The sequence below is a fragment of the Poecilia latipinna genome, unplaced genomic scaffold (assembly GCF_001443285.1).
Source record: "Poecilia latipinna isolate Pla-1442-1.1 unplaced genomic scaffold, P_latipinna-1.0 Scaffold2447, whole genome shotgun sequence".
Classification (NCBI taxonomy): domain Eukaryota; kingdom Metazoa; phylum Chordata; class Actinopteri; order Cyprinodontiformes; family Poeciliidae; genus Poecilia; species Poecilia latipinna.
The window spans coordinates 26,150-43,128 of NW_015115063.1; the positions used below are offsets into that span (position 1 = coordinate 26,150).

At 38.4% G+C, this 16,979-nt stretch overlaps 1 protein-coding gene and 2 long non-coding RNA genes across 3 annotated transcripts in view; 2 read left to right on the top strand and 1 right to left on the bottom strand.

Moving 5' to 3' along the window:
* The window catches only part of LOC106937842 (serine/threonine-protein kinase/endoribonuclease IRE1-like), a 20,402-nt gene extending 7,084 nt beyond the window's left edge, over positions 1-13,318 (bottom strand). Inside the window, exon 1 of the mRNA XM_015019560.1 lies at positions 12,990-13,318. Coding sequence (XP_014875046.1) covers positions 12,990-13,079 — 90 coding nt within the window. The 5' untranslated portion in view covers positions 13,080-13,318. The remainder of the gene's footprint in view (positions 1-12,989) is intronic.
* Positions 1,456-9,876, top strand: LOC106937844 (uncharacterized). Its single transcript, XR_001422476.1, has 3 exons — positions 1,456-2,826; positions 3,561-3,569; positions 9,162-9,876. It is a non-coding gene; the product is annotated as an uncharacterized LOC106937844 (long non-coding RNA).
* LOC106937843 (uncharacterized) lies at positions 10,609-11,490 on the top strand. Its single transcript, XR_001422475.1, has 3 exons — positions 10,609-10,968; positions 11,144-11,285; positions 11,391-11,490. It is a non-coding gene; the product is annotated as an uncharacterized LOC106937843 (long non-coding RNA).
* Positions 13,319-16,979: the final 3,661 nt, after the last annotated feature.

The window sequence follows — 16,979 nt, forward strand, 5'->3', positions numbered from 1 at the left end:
ATTGAGGATTCTCACCAGTTCACCTTTGGATTTATTCTAAAAGGATTCTGCCAAGACAAAGACAGGACTCCATCCATGGACGTTCAAGTTATCTGCTGCCAAAGATTGTCTCTGCATCTGGGTTCGAGTGAAAACTGCCTCCCCAAAGTTTCTATTTAGATCAGGACACAGTGTAGGGTTTAGAATTAGGTGAAATGTCTAAATTTTCTTAAATCTATTGATTACTTAATCCTTTGTTAAATGCTGTATGTCTTTTCTCCCCTGCTAAAGCCTGCTAATAAAAATACTGAATTCTAATTGATGCTGTGGACAGTTAAATTAATTGAGTCAACTAAAAATTAATTCTAATTAATGTGAAATCATTGTTAATGGTCCTAGTAAATTAGGGTGGCTTCGTACGTTCTTTAGTTCAGATAAATAATGACCCTGGGACTTATTCCTAGTCGCTAAAATTATCTAAGCGGTAAGAAGTGCATGTTAATAATAGAGGAAGAGCTGCCGTGAACAGATGTGGTTTATGAGCTCGGACACCGGCGGGGCTACTCCGGTGTCTGAATCATGGACTGAAGCGGGTCATAACGTCTGGATGAAGGTAGTTAGAGCTTAGACAAATCTTTCTCGCTCCTTGCTTAAACAAAAGTTCTCTACATTCTTATTTGCGGTAATACTCAGGAATAAGAGGCTTTTCGGACCCGTGAGATGGAGAGCTGGTCAGTAGTCAGTCCGCTGGAGGTTAGGAGGAGTTAGGGATGTGGCTGAATACTGTGGATTAACAGTGTGTAAAATGTTTTGTGCGTGCGTAACAGGATTTGTGCGTGTGTAAAAAGATTTGTGTGTTTGTAAAAAGATTTGTGTGTGTGTGTAAAAATATCTGTGCGTGTGTAATACTGGATTTGTAAACCTTAAAAATAAAATAAACTTTCTCCTACGCCTATACATGTTGAAAAAGTACACACAAATCACCTGGTACGCACACACAAAACTGCATTTACACACAGATCCGGTTACGAGTGCACAACTATTTTTGAGACTCATTTCACGTTTCGGTGAAGGACCCAGATTTGTGTGTAGATGGTGCGTTTACATGCTAGTAAAAGCTGGGACATCTGAGTTTTGCTCTGAGTCTAGTGTTTTTATCCTCTGACGTTTCTCACTGTGCTTGTGCCGAAGTGGCAAATAGTGGAAGTGGAAAACGGAATATATCAGCACTTCCTTTTAATATCCTAAAATTATTTATAGACATATTGTGCATTTTTGAGCGGTACAGGAGACTAAGTGGTCTGAAAAAGGACCACTGGGTGGCGGAATGGTTCGCTGGCCGGAAAAATAGCCAGGCAAACCCAGAAGCAAGACGGAGCGTCCCGGTGGTCTGTCCTCTGAAGTAAGTAGGAGCTAAACCTGCAGGCTTTGCCCTCCGATTATAATGAGACATGGAGTAATTATAAATGATTTCAGGTTACGTTTTATATGTCTGGTATTTTGATACTCTGCCCTCCTCATATGTTTCTGTTAGCGGGAGCTAATGTTTATGTCAGCTATGCTACTTTAGCTGTTGGGAGCTAAGTCCGTGTATTTTTATTGTCTCATTCTGCACAGTTTGAATCTTTAATCCATAAAAAATGATCTCTGTGTGGTTATTACAGTATCTGTTTTGCCCAAAAGGTTCCAATCACATTTCTAAGTCAAGTTGCTGACTGATATTTGTATCTATAGTTTGTGAGATATTCTGATTTGCCTTTTACTTTATTCACTAAGTAAATATAATTAAGTGAAATAAATTGCCTTTCCATTCTAGTTTGTTGACTTTCTGTGTATAAATAACATTTTATATTTATCTCTACACAGGATGAAACGGCTGACTGATGGATTGGGTTCTGGTGTTATTTCACTTTCTGGATGATCAGGATCTTTCAGATCTCATCTACCTTCTGGTCCGATGGAGCTGCTGCAGGAACACACTGATCCTCTAACAGGATGCTCAGATCCAGGCATCAATGTCTGGTGTCCTGCAACATTTAGATATGTCCTGGTCCAACACATCTGAATTAAATGGCTGCTTAGGACAGTCAAGTCCTCCAGAGTCGTGCTAATGACCTCTGACCTCATGATTTGACTCAGGTGTGTTAAAGAAGAGACATCTAAAGGTTGGAGGACACCGACCCTTACGAACTGGAGTTAAAGCCCATCTGTACAATTTTCATTCAATCGTAATCACAATTACCTGCATACAGTGGAAATTTTACCTGAGTTGAGGTAGATGAGGAGTTTACATAGTGTCTTTACTTTAAAACAATTTTGGTTTCCATTTGTTGAAAGTAAATTACAAACATTTAGCCATAGTTTGACCACTGCTTTATGACAGAAAAAAGTTTGATGTCACAAATATATGATTTTAATAGAGGCATCATTCGATTTATACAGTAGAAAGAAGATGACAAGTGTTTCCTGAATTAACTTTAATGTTCACCTCACTGCACACAAAGGACAGATTAAATATTTAAGATTGCAACAAATCTGATGAATCTGTAACAAAATAGGTTCAGATTAACATGGGTGGATTCACAGCGACCTAAAGTTAACAATGAAATGTCTTCAAACTTACATGGATGTTCAAATATTGACTATAATCAATTAACAAAACACCATAAAGCTGTGTATTCAAATACGACCAAGGTCAGTCTGTACAGATTAAGGAGACACCATAACATCTACCAACAGAGCAGGTTAACTACTGTAGTTTGAAAGGCGTCTTGGTTCAGTTGACGGCTCAGTTTGAAGCTTCAGGTTTTGGTGTTGAACCTCCTAGAATCTCAGCTGCTGCAGATTGTCTGAAGATGCAGAGAAAAGTACAAATAGACAGTCTACAGTTATGCTGATTTTCCTGAACAGCTGATGCACCGACAGACCTGACTGTGTCAGAACATTACTGAACCTAAAAATTACTTGAATAATCACAATGCATGTAGAAATTTTTCTTTTTATGTTGATCAAATGTTTCACATTAAATGTTTTGCTGTGAAGGCTATTTTTGCAGTGGTGCTTTAAATAAATGCATAAAATATTTATTTTCTTATGTATGTGTAACCACTACTTAGTTTAACTAGCAATAAACTCAGCAGTAAAGTTACTTTTGTTCTAGGGTCACACAGGAGGATGATAAGTTATGGGTTTGAATAACGCTTCTCGCACTTTGAAAGACCCCTACTGGCAAAAGCAATAACCCTCAGCTGGCCATCTTGCTCTTGATACAGAGCTCCGCCCAATCCAAGCAAACTTGCATCAGTATGAAGAATGTAAGGCTTTGTTACATCTGCACATCCTAAAACTGGTGCAGTGGTGAGTTTCTGGATCAGAGTATTAAAAGCGTGATCACATTCTGATGTCCATTTTTCAGCAAATGCTCTTTTTAGGGCAAATGCTGAGGTATGTCTGAAGTGCTGTTTAGCAGCCTTCCTGGGTGGAAAATACCCAATGGTAAGGTCATTTAGGGGTCTTGCAATTCTGGCAAAGTCTCGGATAAATCTCCTATAATACCCTGCAAACCCTAAAAAAGATTTCAGTTCTTTAATGTTTTTAGGTGTTGGCCAAGTTGTCAATGCTGCGGTTTTCTCAGGATCTGTCTCAACACCTCTTTCAGAAACTACATGTCCTAGGTAAGTACCTAGGACTGATGTTCTGAAGAACTGACACTTCTCAGGGGAAAGCTTAAGTCCATACTCTCTAAGCTTTCCCAGGACACGCATAAGGTGTTCTTCATGCTCCTCTAATGTGCTAGAAAAAACAATCAGATCATCCAGAAATACTAAAACTTCTTTAAGGTTCAGGCTGCCCATACACTCTTCTCCATTACATGCTGAAATGTGCTGGGAGCGTTTAATCGGAGCCCTGTGGCATCCGATTAAACTCCCAGAACCCCATAGGAGTTACAAACGCCGTCTTATACTTGTCCTCCTCCTCAACCTCAACCTGATAGTATCCTGATTTTAAATCCATGACTGAGAACCACTTTGACCCTGTCAATGCCGAAAAAGCCTCCTCAATATTTGGTAATGCATAGGCATCTTTGATTGTTTGATTGTTTAACTTACGATAGTCAACACAGAGCCGGATTGCACCATTTTTCTTTTTTACAACCACGATAGGGGATGAAAATGGACTTTCGGACTCACGGATTACGTTGGCATCATACAGTTCTTTAAAGTGTAACCTGACAGCCTCGTAATCTGACGGGTGTATTGGCCGCGGTCTTTGTTTAAAAGGAGTAGGATGGATGAGAGGCGTATCCTATGTTTTACCGCGGTTGTGTTGCCATAGTCTAAATCATGACTAGCAAACACATCTGACATCGAACTTAACTTTTCCGTTACTCTCTCTCTCCATTCTTCAGAAAGAGATGTATCTGTGAGGTCAAATCTGAGCTGGCTAGGTTTAACTGGTGAGTTAATGTTTTGACATAAAACAGTCTTTTGTGTAAGCTCGGACTGAGATCTTGACTCTTTTTTTCTCAGTTGACTGAGGAGCTGAAACTGTGAGACGCTTATAGAGTTCAGCAACAGTTAGAGCAGCAGGTACTATGATGTCATGTGCCCTTTCATTCTTCACTAAAATAGGGATTTTGAAAGATGTTGTCGGTGGGGCTGTCATAACATAGTTGCAGAACACTAATCCACCAGGTAAAATGGAGTCTGCCTGTTCAACCAATAGGGAGGTGCCTGGAGAAACTTTAATCCATCCATCCATCCATTTTCTGAACACCCTTGTCCCTCAGTGGGGTTGGGAGGGGTGCTGGTGCCTATCTCCAGCTAACGTTCCGGGCGAGAGGCGGGGTACATCCTGGACAGGTCGCCAGTCTGTCGCAGGAGAAACTTTAATGTTTCTGGCATAACCCATTAAAACAGCCTTTTCTCCAGCGGGTACTTTCTGACTAGTTTTTCTTAGCAACTTTATCTTTCCTACTCTACCACTTGCTCGATCTTCTTTGTACATGCCATACAGTTTCCTGATTAGTGGCACATTTTTACAGTGCGCTTGCTGGTTGTGAACACTGGTCTTTTTAGAAGCTGTATAAACGTCGTAAAGAACATCTAACACATTTGTTCCAACCAGCACCGGAACTTCTCTGTTTGATCTACAATCTGGCACAATTAAGGCTAAAGTATGGACTTCTTCAGGTCTCCCCATAATCTCTTCTGGAAAGAAAAGATTTACCTCAATGTACCCCAGATAAGGAACTCTCTGACCACCTGCACCCTGAATATCTAAAAGGTCACCTAGTGGCTGGATTGGTCGTGAATGTAAGTGGAGCTTGTGAAATGTTTCTGAGACAGTTGTCACTTGAGAGCCTGAGTCAAGAAGGCAGATGCTTTGAACTCCATCAATAAACATCTTGGCGGTGTTTTTCGATCCTACCAAAGCATCTAAAAGTGCTTCATCTGATGTACATGTAGGGGACTGACTCATATTGTTGATGGTTGTCGATTTTTGATCGTGTTTTAAGTCTTGCATTGATTGTGGAGCCTGCACTAGTCTGGCATCAGTACTCTACTGAAACCCGGTCCAGTTTAAAGCCGTTCCATATCTTGCTTCCCACTGCTGGCGTTTTTCCTTTAGTTCCTTGTGCTTTTTATCGACCAATTCTTTGTTTGGAGCATTCTCACACTGTCTTGCAATATGGTCAGTTTCTCCACATTTAAAGCAGAACCAAGCTTTTGGAGGAGGTTGGCGTGCTGGCTGTTGCACATGCACTTCCGCAGCTCCTATAGGTGCCAGGTCGACAAATCCAGTTGTTTCCTGTTTTCTTCTCACCCTCCTTTGAGATCTTTTTTCTGTAAGCTGCATCTGCAGCTCAGCGACTTGCTTTCTTAAGCTTTATGTCTCTGTGATGTACTTCTGTACAATGTCATGGTCGTGTTTTAGTGAAGGTCCTGGGACAGTCTGAAAATGTAAAGAAGGTTTTACCTTTGAGCTTCCAAAGTGATGTTGCATTCGGTCAGTCTTTACTGATCACGCTCTTCTTCTGTTCTTAACTGGAGAAGAAGTTCAGAGAAATCTGGTAGGGACTCACTTTTGAATCTCTGCTGAAGAGTTAGAAGCAGAGTCTGATCCCAACACCCACGAATGAACTGCTTGTACAGCTGTTTGTTTGCATTAACTTCACTCACACCACCTCGCTTGATCGCAGTACTAAGTACTGCCTGCAGTCTTTGCAGATATTCGGAAGCTCTCTCTCCTGGATCTTGGTGAGTGCTCAAAAATTTAGCAAATATCTCTTCACCATCATCTACGAGTCCGTATGCTGACTGAAGGAGACGGACATATTCTTGTGGATATGAATGAGAACCAAGCTGTTTCACAATATCCAGTGCAGGGGACAGTAAGCTTTCTAGAATCATCCTTCTTTGCATGTCAATAGAGAATCCATCTTGAAACATCAGTTCAACATGAAGGAACCAAGTCTCAAAATCTACTTCTCCAGGGGGTTTAGGTACTCGTCCAGAAAAGGAACGAAGTCTCTTTGGAGTCAGACTTGATGAAGAAGCTTCATTTTTGATTACATGCTCCACGATTATGCGCTGAACATCTTGGGAATTCAACATATCATCACTCAATGGAGGTGTGTTAATTGACAAAGTTTGTCTCTTACTTTTTGCACTTTGTTCAGGTTGTTTGGAGTGTGAGGGATTAATGGCACGAGTTGCATGAGTTTGTCTTTGATGTTCTTTTGATGTGAGGGCAGTGTCAGCGTTATCTGATTCAGTCTCTCCACTATCAGAACTGCTAGACTCACAAACATCTTGTTCTGAGGCCGTTTCCTGAGCGTTCATTACTGCTGAAGGCTGAGAAAACACAGGTGAAAGTAGAGCTCTCTCTATATCATCAACATACCACCTTGCAGTTGGATATTTGGCTGTAGCTATTTCACATGGGAAATTTGGCTTAAGCTGCTCAACTGCTTCTTCAGCATCCAACTCAATGATGGTTTCACTTGACCTTAGCCTGACTATCTTCACCACTGTGCCATAAGTTTTAAGTGCTTCAGTTATGTTTGCATCTGTAGCATCTTCATTTAGGTCAAGAGCTAAGATTGATCTCTTTGTATTCACCCCGTACTTTTGCTCAATGTCATCAACACTAATCTTATTGACTTCCATGCTTTCTGATATCAGTTTTCTTAAAACTTGCTAATGTTGAGCTTACTTAACTTATAATACTCCTGGCTGCTGGCTCCCCACAATATGTTACCATGTAACCACTACTTAGTTTATCTAGCAATAAACTCAGCAGTAAAGTTACTTTTGTTCTAGGGTCACACAGGAGGATGATAAGCAAATAAATTCAACAACTCCAGTTTATTTTTTCTTTCCCCACAAAAGAATAACAATTCAGGTGACACTAATTACCTTCATGAAGATTAATAAAAAAAACTTAAATTGTCCACCCTTAGGAAAAAAAATAAAATATTCAGAAAAAATAAGGGTAGGTTTCCTAAGCTATGGCTTAGGAAAGCTCATGTCAACAACCGCATCTTTTCCAAGAAAAAAAAAATTACATATTCCAGTTAGTCCTTCAGTATACAGTTTCAGTCAGTCAGTTCAGTCAATGTGCACATAGATTGTCAGATTGGGGCCCCCCTTTTTGTTCAATAAGCTTATCTGTTGTCCAAGCAAAATATCCAGCTCCAGCCGCATAGTCCCTCCTCTTTCCAGGCTTCAGTCCGAGTCACAAAGATGGCGGCGGGACCCTCCTGCTTCTGGAACTCCACTGGCTTGTTCAGATATCGGCTGTTCAAAAAAACCAACCTGCATGCAGAGCGTTAACAGATCATGCAGGTATACAGAAATCAGCGAGATTTTTTTAAATTACTTCTCATTGAAAAAAAAAACAAATTAGTGGTTCAAATAAACCTAAAAAAAAACCCCGCTAAGTAATAAAGAACTTACTCAATAACATTACTTCACCATAAAACGGTCTCATTTCACAGAACTATGCTACTTACAGAGTGACATAATATACTCCGGTTGGTTTTTTTCTTGTTCGGAAAAACTGAGCAACATTAGCTCCAGCTAGGTAGCCATTCTGCATAAATAAGCAGCTGAAAATAAAACGACAGACTCACCGGAGAAATCCCGGAACAGAATGTACATCATCCAGTTCAAAATGAACAGATTTTTTTCGTATAACAGCAGCCTTGTGAATAGTGACTTCTCTACTTCTGCTGAAACGTGCTTAGTCTACATAGTCTGCCATTTCTCTTCCTTCTCCCTTATGCCTTACTCTTCTTCTTTACCGACACAGGAGAAATTTGGGTCTAGTGCCCTCTACAGGACATTCTAAGAATGAATAAGACAACACATTAAACATAGAGACAGATCTGCATAGTTTATGAGGGTTACATATGTCTTTATTAGCTCTCAATTGTGTCATAATATCAATCGAGAAAGAAATTTACTGCTTGTGAAAATCTAAACCATCTGAATACATTTTACCATCTACATAAAATCAACTTGAAATGAAGACGAACAGGAACAGCAGGTTTGTCCTGGTTGCAGACGAGGTATATATTTGTTTAAGGGCCGATGAAATGGGGTTCAGACACAAACACAGTTTAATCTGAAGATTCTGGAGGATGTGTGAATAGGTCTGTTACCATGAAAAACAATTACTGTATGATAAGTTGTTCCACAGTTCTCAACAAACGATAATATAGTTCTTTTGAGACCATTTTTTAAAATTATATAATGGTAATGACGAAATAATAATGCAAGAACACATTCTCAAAGGTCATTAAACTTTAAATTCTAATGAACATTTAACACTGGAACTGGAAGACATTTTTAGTATCCAGAATAAATAAAACTAATGAATTTTGAAGTCTTTTTAAACAAAATTGCTTTTCAAAATAAGGGCTAGTCGAGACCAAAGTACCAAACTGAAGACTTTTATTATCCAGTTTTTGGTATAAAGAGAGAAAAAAAGAGAAACAATAAATTATGCCAATGAAAATGATTGAGTTTGTTTTAATTTATCATCTGATTAATTGATTTATTGATTATTCCGACAGGCCTAATCAATAATTAGACTTAAGTATTAGTCTAATACTTAAGGATTAGACTAAATCCTTAAGTATGTTGAAAAGTCAACATAAATGAAGAATCTTTCAGTTTGTTATGGTGAATAAAGTCTAGCTGCAGATGATGTTCCTGCAGGTCCAGATCTACCTTCATTACTGCTGAAGCAACAAAATACAGTTTCAGTGATAGTGACCAACATCTACAACTGCCATAATCTCCTGAAGATGCTTGTCGACTTCGGCATCATAAAACTTAATCAACCTGTGTTAAAGTTAAGACTGAAGACGGACTATCAAACTGTGTGACAGTAAAAATCCATGCTTAGCTCCCAACAGCTAAAGTAGCATAACTGACATAAACATTAGCTCCCACTAACAGAAACATGAGGAGGGCAGAGTATCAAATACCAGAAATATAAAACGTAACCTGAAATCAGTTATAATTACTCCATGTCTCATAATCAGAGGGCAAAGCCTGCAGGTTTAGCTCCTACTTACTTCAGAGGACAGACCAGCGGGACGCTCCGTCTTGCTTCTGGGATTGCCTGGCTATTTTTCCAGCCAGCGAACCATTCCGCCACCCAGTGGCCCTTTTTCAGACCACTTAGTCTCCTGTACCGCTCAACAATGCTCAATATGTCTGTAAATAATTTTAGGATATTATAAGGAAGTGCTGAGATATTCCGTTTTCCACGAACTAAAGTATTTGGCCCTTCGGCACAAGCACAATGAGAAACGTCAGAGGATAAAAACACGAGACTCAGAGCAAAACTTAGATATCCCAGCTTTTAATAGTATGTAAAAGCACCATCTACACACAAATCTGGGAGCTCCCGGAACCGGATCTGTGTGTAAATGCAGTTTTGTGTGTGCGTACCAGGTGATTTGTGTGTACTTTTTCAACATGTAGGAGGAGAAGGTTTATTTTATTTTTAAGGTTTACAAATCCAGTATTACACACGCACAGATATTTTTACACACACAAATCTTTTTACAAATGCACAAATCTTTTTACACACGCACAAATCCTGTTACGCACGCACAAAATATTTTACACACACACAAATCTTTTTACACACGCATAAATCATTTTACACACACACAAATCTTTTTACACACGCACAGATATTTTGAGACTATTTTCACTCCATATACTCCAGACCAGATGGTGGCGGTATTGCACACTTTCATTTATTTAAAAAATGCCACAAAGAGAAGAAAAAACTTGAACGCAGGGAAGATAACAGACGCTGTTCAAATTCGCCAGTTTTACTTGCGTAATATTGCCTTAAAAGTAGAGAGGGTCTTGACAATAGTTACTAATTTTGGTAAATTCAAGCTGGTGACGTCCTAGTTAGACGACAACACAACGTGGCAACAACCGATGGAAATGAAATGTGTGTCACAAAAGGAGCCCGGAGGGACGAAGGCTGCTAAGTGTTGCTAGCTGGTGGTAAGTTTGCTTATTAATTATCTTCATTTAATTATAAACAGTGCAGTAAAGATATATAACTTACGTTGGTTTCATAAATAATTATTTTATAAATTTTATTGTGACTTGTATGATTATTACAATCATTCAGCTTCATGTTATAACTGCATGCAGGCTGTTTGTTGCGACTTATACTTTAATTCATAAACTAACATGGTTTTAATTAAGCTCCATAAGACAGAGAGACTTTGATATTATGTTTTGAGGTGGTTGTTGTTATAACTTGTTCATCAATGATTTTATCTTCAACATATGTTTGCTGTCTAACTAAGCAAATAAAGATGAAAGAGGAAGCCAGAGAAATCGGGTGCTAGAAAACCTAAAGACTTTCTGTCTCAGAAGAGGCTCTGGTTCCACCAGATCACCAACCAGCTCTGAGGATGAACCTCCACATCGTCTTCATGATGTAAGTTTGTTTTTCCAATGAGGAGCTAGCTACATTTTCAACAACAAAAACGGGTGTGTTACCAACACCAAATGCTTAATAAACATGATTTGATTTAAAGATAACTGGACAGAATTTGTCCCCTTGTTAATCTAATGTTTCTCTTTCATACATTTTATTTGTTGTTGGCTTTCAGGGCCCTGTGATGGACTGGTGACCTGTCTAGGGTGAACCTCTGCCTCTCATCTGATGACTGCTGGAGATGGGCACCACCTGCCCCCGTCACCACCCTGCAAGGATCACCATGTTCAGATCATGGATGGAAAGTTTTTAAGATAGTTTATCTCCTTAAGTCCACACTTAAAACAGCTTCATAGTTATTGCCAACATCAACTGATTCTATCTGACTATTTTTTTTCTACTTCTAACATAAACAGGCAAAGAAGACACCCAGAAATGTTTTTTTCACCCCAGGCATCTGGTCTCAATCATCATCAGTTCTGATGTCACACACATGGTGAGTCCACAACGTCTTGAAATTGTAAGTATTATTTTTTTATTTGCCATTTTTCTGTTCTCTTTAAATACAAATGCTTTCTCTGTTTAATTGCTCTATTGTTCTTTTTTGTAGGTTTCTGTAAGGTGCAGTGGTGAAGTGAATGGGAATGTTCTGTCGTTGATCCTCACTCCTGTTAGGAACATACCAACAGTGTCATGAAGTGTCATTCAGTAAATAATGACAAATTTAATGAGAATTTGCTTTAAAAGTTGGATGAAAGGTTTTATGTTATGTTTATGACAGTGTCATCTCAGTCTTATGCACACCCCATCAAATAAAGTGTTACCAAAATGGTAATATATTGAAAGCACAATGTAATTATAATTTTTGTTCTTTAAAGTAATAACTTTTGTGTTTAATGTCAAATTTTCATGTTCATTGTGTTCACTTTTGATGTGTAAACTGATAATTTATGTAAAGTTCATAAAGTTGTGAGTAAAAATTGGACAATTTTAAAATGTCGGTAATAAAACAAAATATTTGAATTACCTTGAACATCTTGTGTAATTAATCTTTCCATGTAATTGTAGCCTAAAACAATGTAAGTACTGCAGTGTAGTTATGCATGTAATGTACAAAATAGGAAAGTAGGAATTTCATGAGTAATTAAAATTGTACTTTATTAGCAATAGCAGTAAATCAAATCTCAAAATTAAGTGTAATTTAAATACATTACTAATATATTAGCAGTATATTTAAAGTATATTAAAAGTATATTTTTAATATAATTCTATGACAGAATTAGTACACTCAATATAAAAATGAAGTATACTTTAAGTATACTAAGTACAACTTGAAGTTGTTCCAAAAAAGTATGGTGAAGTATACTAAGTATACTAAAAGTTGTAATTTTATACAACTTAAGTACTACTAAAGTATACTAAGTACAAAATTGTTCCAAAATAGTACAGTTTAAGTACATCAATCAAAGTATGCTAAAGTATGTTAAAATTTAGTATACTAAAGCATACATTTTTTTTACTTGGGTACAGTAACAAAAAAAAACTAAATATTTGAATCAGGGCTTGGATTAGGCTAGATTTATGTCAACAATAAGATTAGATTTTATGTAAATTATATTAAACTTTGTTGAGACGAGACAATGGGACAAATGATGTCCTGTCAGGTGACAAGCGCTGTATCCGTGTGTGTGCGACCGTGCATGTGTGTGTATACCGCTCCCATGTTGACCCAGTGAGCGCAGCCTTTTAACTGTGCCGGTGTCCAGGTGAACAACTGAACCAAACCGTGCATTTGGAGACTCATGAGCAAGAACAGCCGTAAAAACGCACGTACACACTCTTTATTACTGTCTTAATAGAGTTTTCTCACCCCTGGCCAACCAGCTACTAACTGGAACCTTACTGGAGCCTGAAATAGCCGCAGAAACCAGTTGCGCCAGCCCCCTCTGTGCACATAAATGACAGAACACGAACCCTACTGAGAGCAACAGAAACATACAGTTTAAAGCTGTGAAGTTTACCTGAAGAAGTTTGTTTTCCCAGGAGAGCAGGAGAAGAGACAGCAGAATGAGTTCTAGAACCCCCATGATCCCTAAAATCCTCGACTTCATGGTGGTCCGACACAAACAAGAGGACTCAATTAAAGCTGCTAAACTAGCGACAGAGGTCAAACTCTATATTCATTTCCAGTGTCCGTCTGCCGCGTAGCGAACGTCCAACATCTGGTGGTGACAATTAAAGTGTCGCTTTACATCCATAAAAGCAGCACTTTCCCACATTTCCGTGTTGGGACGGACCTTGTAGAGTCAGTAGCAAACAGTCAGGAGGAAAGCAGAGGTAGGAGGAGCCGCTGTCCTGAAACTAACGATGGGTGGCTCGACCAATCAGAAACGGTGTTGAGAACATGATGGGCGGGGCTATGGAAAGAACTGGAACACGTGGAAACGGACAACAGGACAAGTGTAAACGCAACAAGAAAGCCTTTTTGTGCAATAGAAAGAGGTGGAGGGATTAATTGTTCTCTTTTCTGCACATCCAATATATCCACACACACACACACCAGTGACAGGAAGGGTCTTTGCATTATGAAGGGCTGTGTGGTCTTTTAATGAAACTTTTTTAAAATTTAATTTCAGAAGGTACAATTTTTCTTCTTCATCTACCCGTCATAAGTTTTTATTTTTATTTCATCACAGTGTTTTTTCCTATTCTCCCAATCACTTGTTTTTCATACCCTGAGGTTTAGGTAACACTCATGTTCTATAAAACCATAATGGTAAACAAGATCTGAATACAATGACAAAGCTCATACTACATTTTCCAGTTAAAATATGACAGACTGTTTTTTAATTTTAATTTCATTTCATTTTTAACTTTTTTGTTGAAGGGGTTATACACTCACCGGCCTCTTTATTAGATACACCTTGCTAGTACTGGGTTGGACTCCCTTTTGTCTTCAGAACTGCCTTAATACTTTGTGGCATAGGTACTGGAAATATTCCTCAGAGAGTCTGGTACATACTAACATGATAGCATCACTTAGTTACTGCGGATTTGTCGGCTGCACATTCATAATGTGAATCTCCAATTCCACGACAAAGGTGTTCTATTGAATTGAGATCTGGTGACTGTGGAAGCCATTCGAGTACAGTGAACTCATTGTTGTGTTCAAAATAACAGTCTGAGATGGTTCACGCTTTATGGCATAAAGTATGGTCAGCAACAATACTCAGGTAAGCTGCGGCTTTGTCATGATGCTCAATTGGTACTAATGGGCCCAAAATGTGCCAGGAAAATATATCCCCCACACCATTGCACCACCACCAGTCTGAACAAGGCAGGATGGATCCATGGTTTCATGTTGTTCACGCCAAATTCTGACCCTACTGTTATGGATTCTGTCTTTCCTCTATGTCTTTTATCTGCACACACACTTCCAGAAAGTGATATTTTATTTTATAGTTAAAAGAGGGTGCTTTGTTTGTTATTTTGGCTTTGGATACTCTGAAGCTACTGACATTAACTGCTTAGTGATTATAGTTTTTGTGTTACACCGAGTGCTTGAATTTATCCTTCGCTGTGTTGGGGAGGGGTTGTAACAACAGGTAAATTGAGAGCTCCACTTTTTAACTCGGCTTTCTCTTCACCATGACAGACTGGTACATCGTCCGCTTCACTGCTGGTGCTGTGCTAAGTTGCCTGTTGATCTTCTGCCCCAATTTTCCCATTTGTGAACAAGATTCCAACACACTTAAACTCCTCCATTTGGGGCAGGACATCCTCACCAAACCAGAGAAAGCACTTTGCCCTTTTCTGGCTCAAGATCATGGCCTCAGATTTGGAGGCACTGATCCGCTTTACACTCGGCTGCGAACCACTCCACATACTACAAAACATGACAGCAACCTCATTCAGTTAGTTCCACTACTAAATTTCTTTAACACAAAGAGCTCTGACATGTTTTATATTTTGAACTCTACATTATGGGTTTAAGAAAGTAAAACTTTCAGTTATCCATTGTGTTGACTATTTGAGAAATTTGTCAAATTTGTTTGAACTTGGATTTGTATGTCATCAAATTGAAAAAAGAAAGGAGAGGGGAAAAACACAAGAATATGGAATTTAAATCACAGGTAAAAAACATATTTGCAGTGACCTTTGAGTTGGGAATGATCATGTATATACCGTATTTAAGTCATATATTGAATTATGTCAAAAATATACACATTTTACAGCAAATTACAATGGACTACTACTTCCACTATCTTGTGGAAATTCTTCATGCAGCATGCAGCAGAACTTGACTAGTGACAGTCAGGTCTCTCTGTAGCCATAGATTAAATCTTTGTTGACGCATAATTGGATCAAAGTTTTTGCTAATTCTTGCTGTTTGCTCTTTAACTATAGTTACCCCAATATATTTAACTTCAGACTTCACAGGAATTCCTGACAAAGATAATTCATTACAACTATTGATTGGAAGAAGTTCACATTTAGATAAGTTAAGTTTAAGACCAGAGGCTACTGGAAATGTATTTAAAAGTCTAAGTGCAACATCAATTTGAAACTTATCTTGTAAGAACAGAGTTGTATCATCAGCTAGTTGACTCATAGTTTTTTCTGCAACTGAGATGTCGTTAAGATCGCTATTTTTAATAAAAGTAGCTAAGATTTGCAACATGCAAACTCCATGCAGAAAGACCCCAGGCTGGCATCAAACCCAGAACCTTCTTGCTGCAAAGCAGCAGCTCTACCAACTGCGCCACTGTGCAGCATCTTTTGGTAGTTCCATGAGGTAATTTTATTGAGCTTTTTCCATAAGTATAAAGAGTGCAAATTGATTTTTGAAAATTCTCTCCTAAACCAAATAAGCCGAGGGCTTTGAAGATGAACTCATGTTCTATCGAGTCAAATGCCTTTTGAAAATCTAAAAATAAAAAAAGCTGTTAGCTGAAACCATTTCTGGATATTCTAAGATATCAAGAACCAATCTTATATTATCAATAATATGCCTTACAGTCATAAGGCCATTTTGAGATTCCTCTATAATATCACAGGAACTTTTAATTTTTTTTTTTTGCCAAACAGCTGACTAAAATTTCATAATCTCTGTTAAGTAAAGAGATAGGATGCCAATTATCCAATATTAATGCATTTTTCTGAGGTTTTGGGATTAGAGTAATTAAACTGAGAAAGTGATGGGAGAGTCTTTCATTACTAATGCTTTCAATAAACACAGAATGTAAAAATGGAGTGAGTTCTTCTGAGAACATCTTATAAAGTTAATCTGTACCAGGGGATTTATTTGATTTAAGACTATTAATAGCTTGTTTAATTTCGTCGGGTGTGATTGGAGAGTCACATAATATTTTGTTTTGGTCACCAAGTGTTTCTGTGCCACTTAAGGAGTTAAAGAAATAATCATGTTCCTCAGGAAAATGTCTAGACTCATACAATGATTTGTAAAAAGTTTCACATATATTGCAATCATTTTGGGGTCATCAATAAATGTGCCACTTGAATTAAGTTTAGTAATACCATTTTTTGTCTTTGCTTTTCAAGTTTGAAGAAGTACCTAGAGTTTTGTTCCCCCTCTTCTAACCATTTGGCTCGTGAACGTATAAAAACTCATTTTGCCTTTTTAATATAAATTTGATCAAGTTTAAGCTGAAGGGTTTGTAACTTAGCTCTCTGTTGCTCAGACAGATTTTCAGAAAGAGTAGAGGTGTTAGGATCTGTGTTTTCTGTGTAGTTTTTCTGTGTTAGTCCAGTTTCCCCTGTGAATCTGTCTTCCCTGTTGATTGCTCCCAGCTGTATCCCGTTCCCTGATTACCTTCCCTGTGTATTTTACCCCACCTGTTGTCTTTGTCTGTTCGGATCCTCGTCGTGTATCACCCTCGTCTAAGTCTGTTTCCCTGTGGACTCTTTATCATTAAATTCATCATTTTCACCTTCATCCTGGCCTGCCTGCGTCTCATCTCACCTCACCAAAGCCTGAATCATGACAAGAG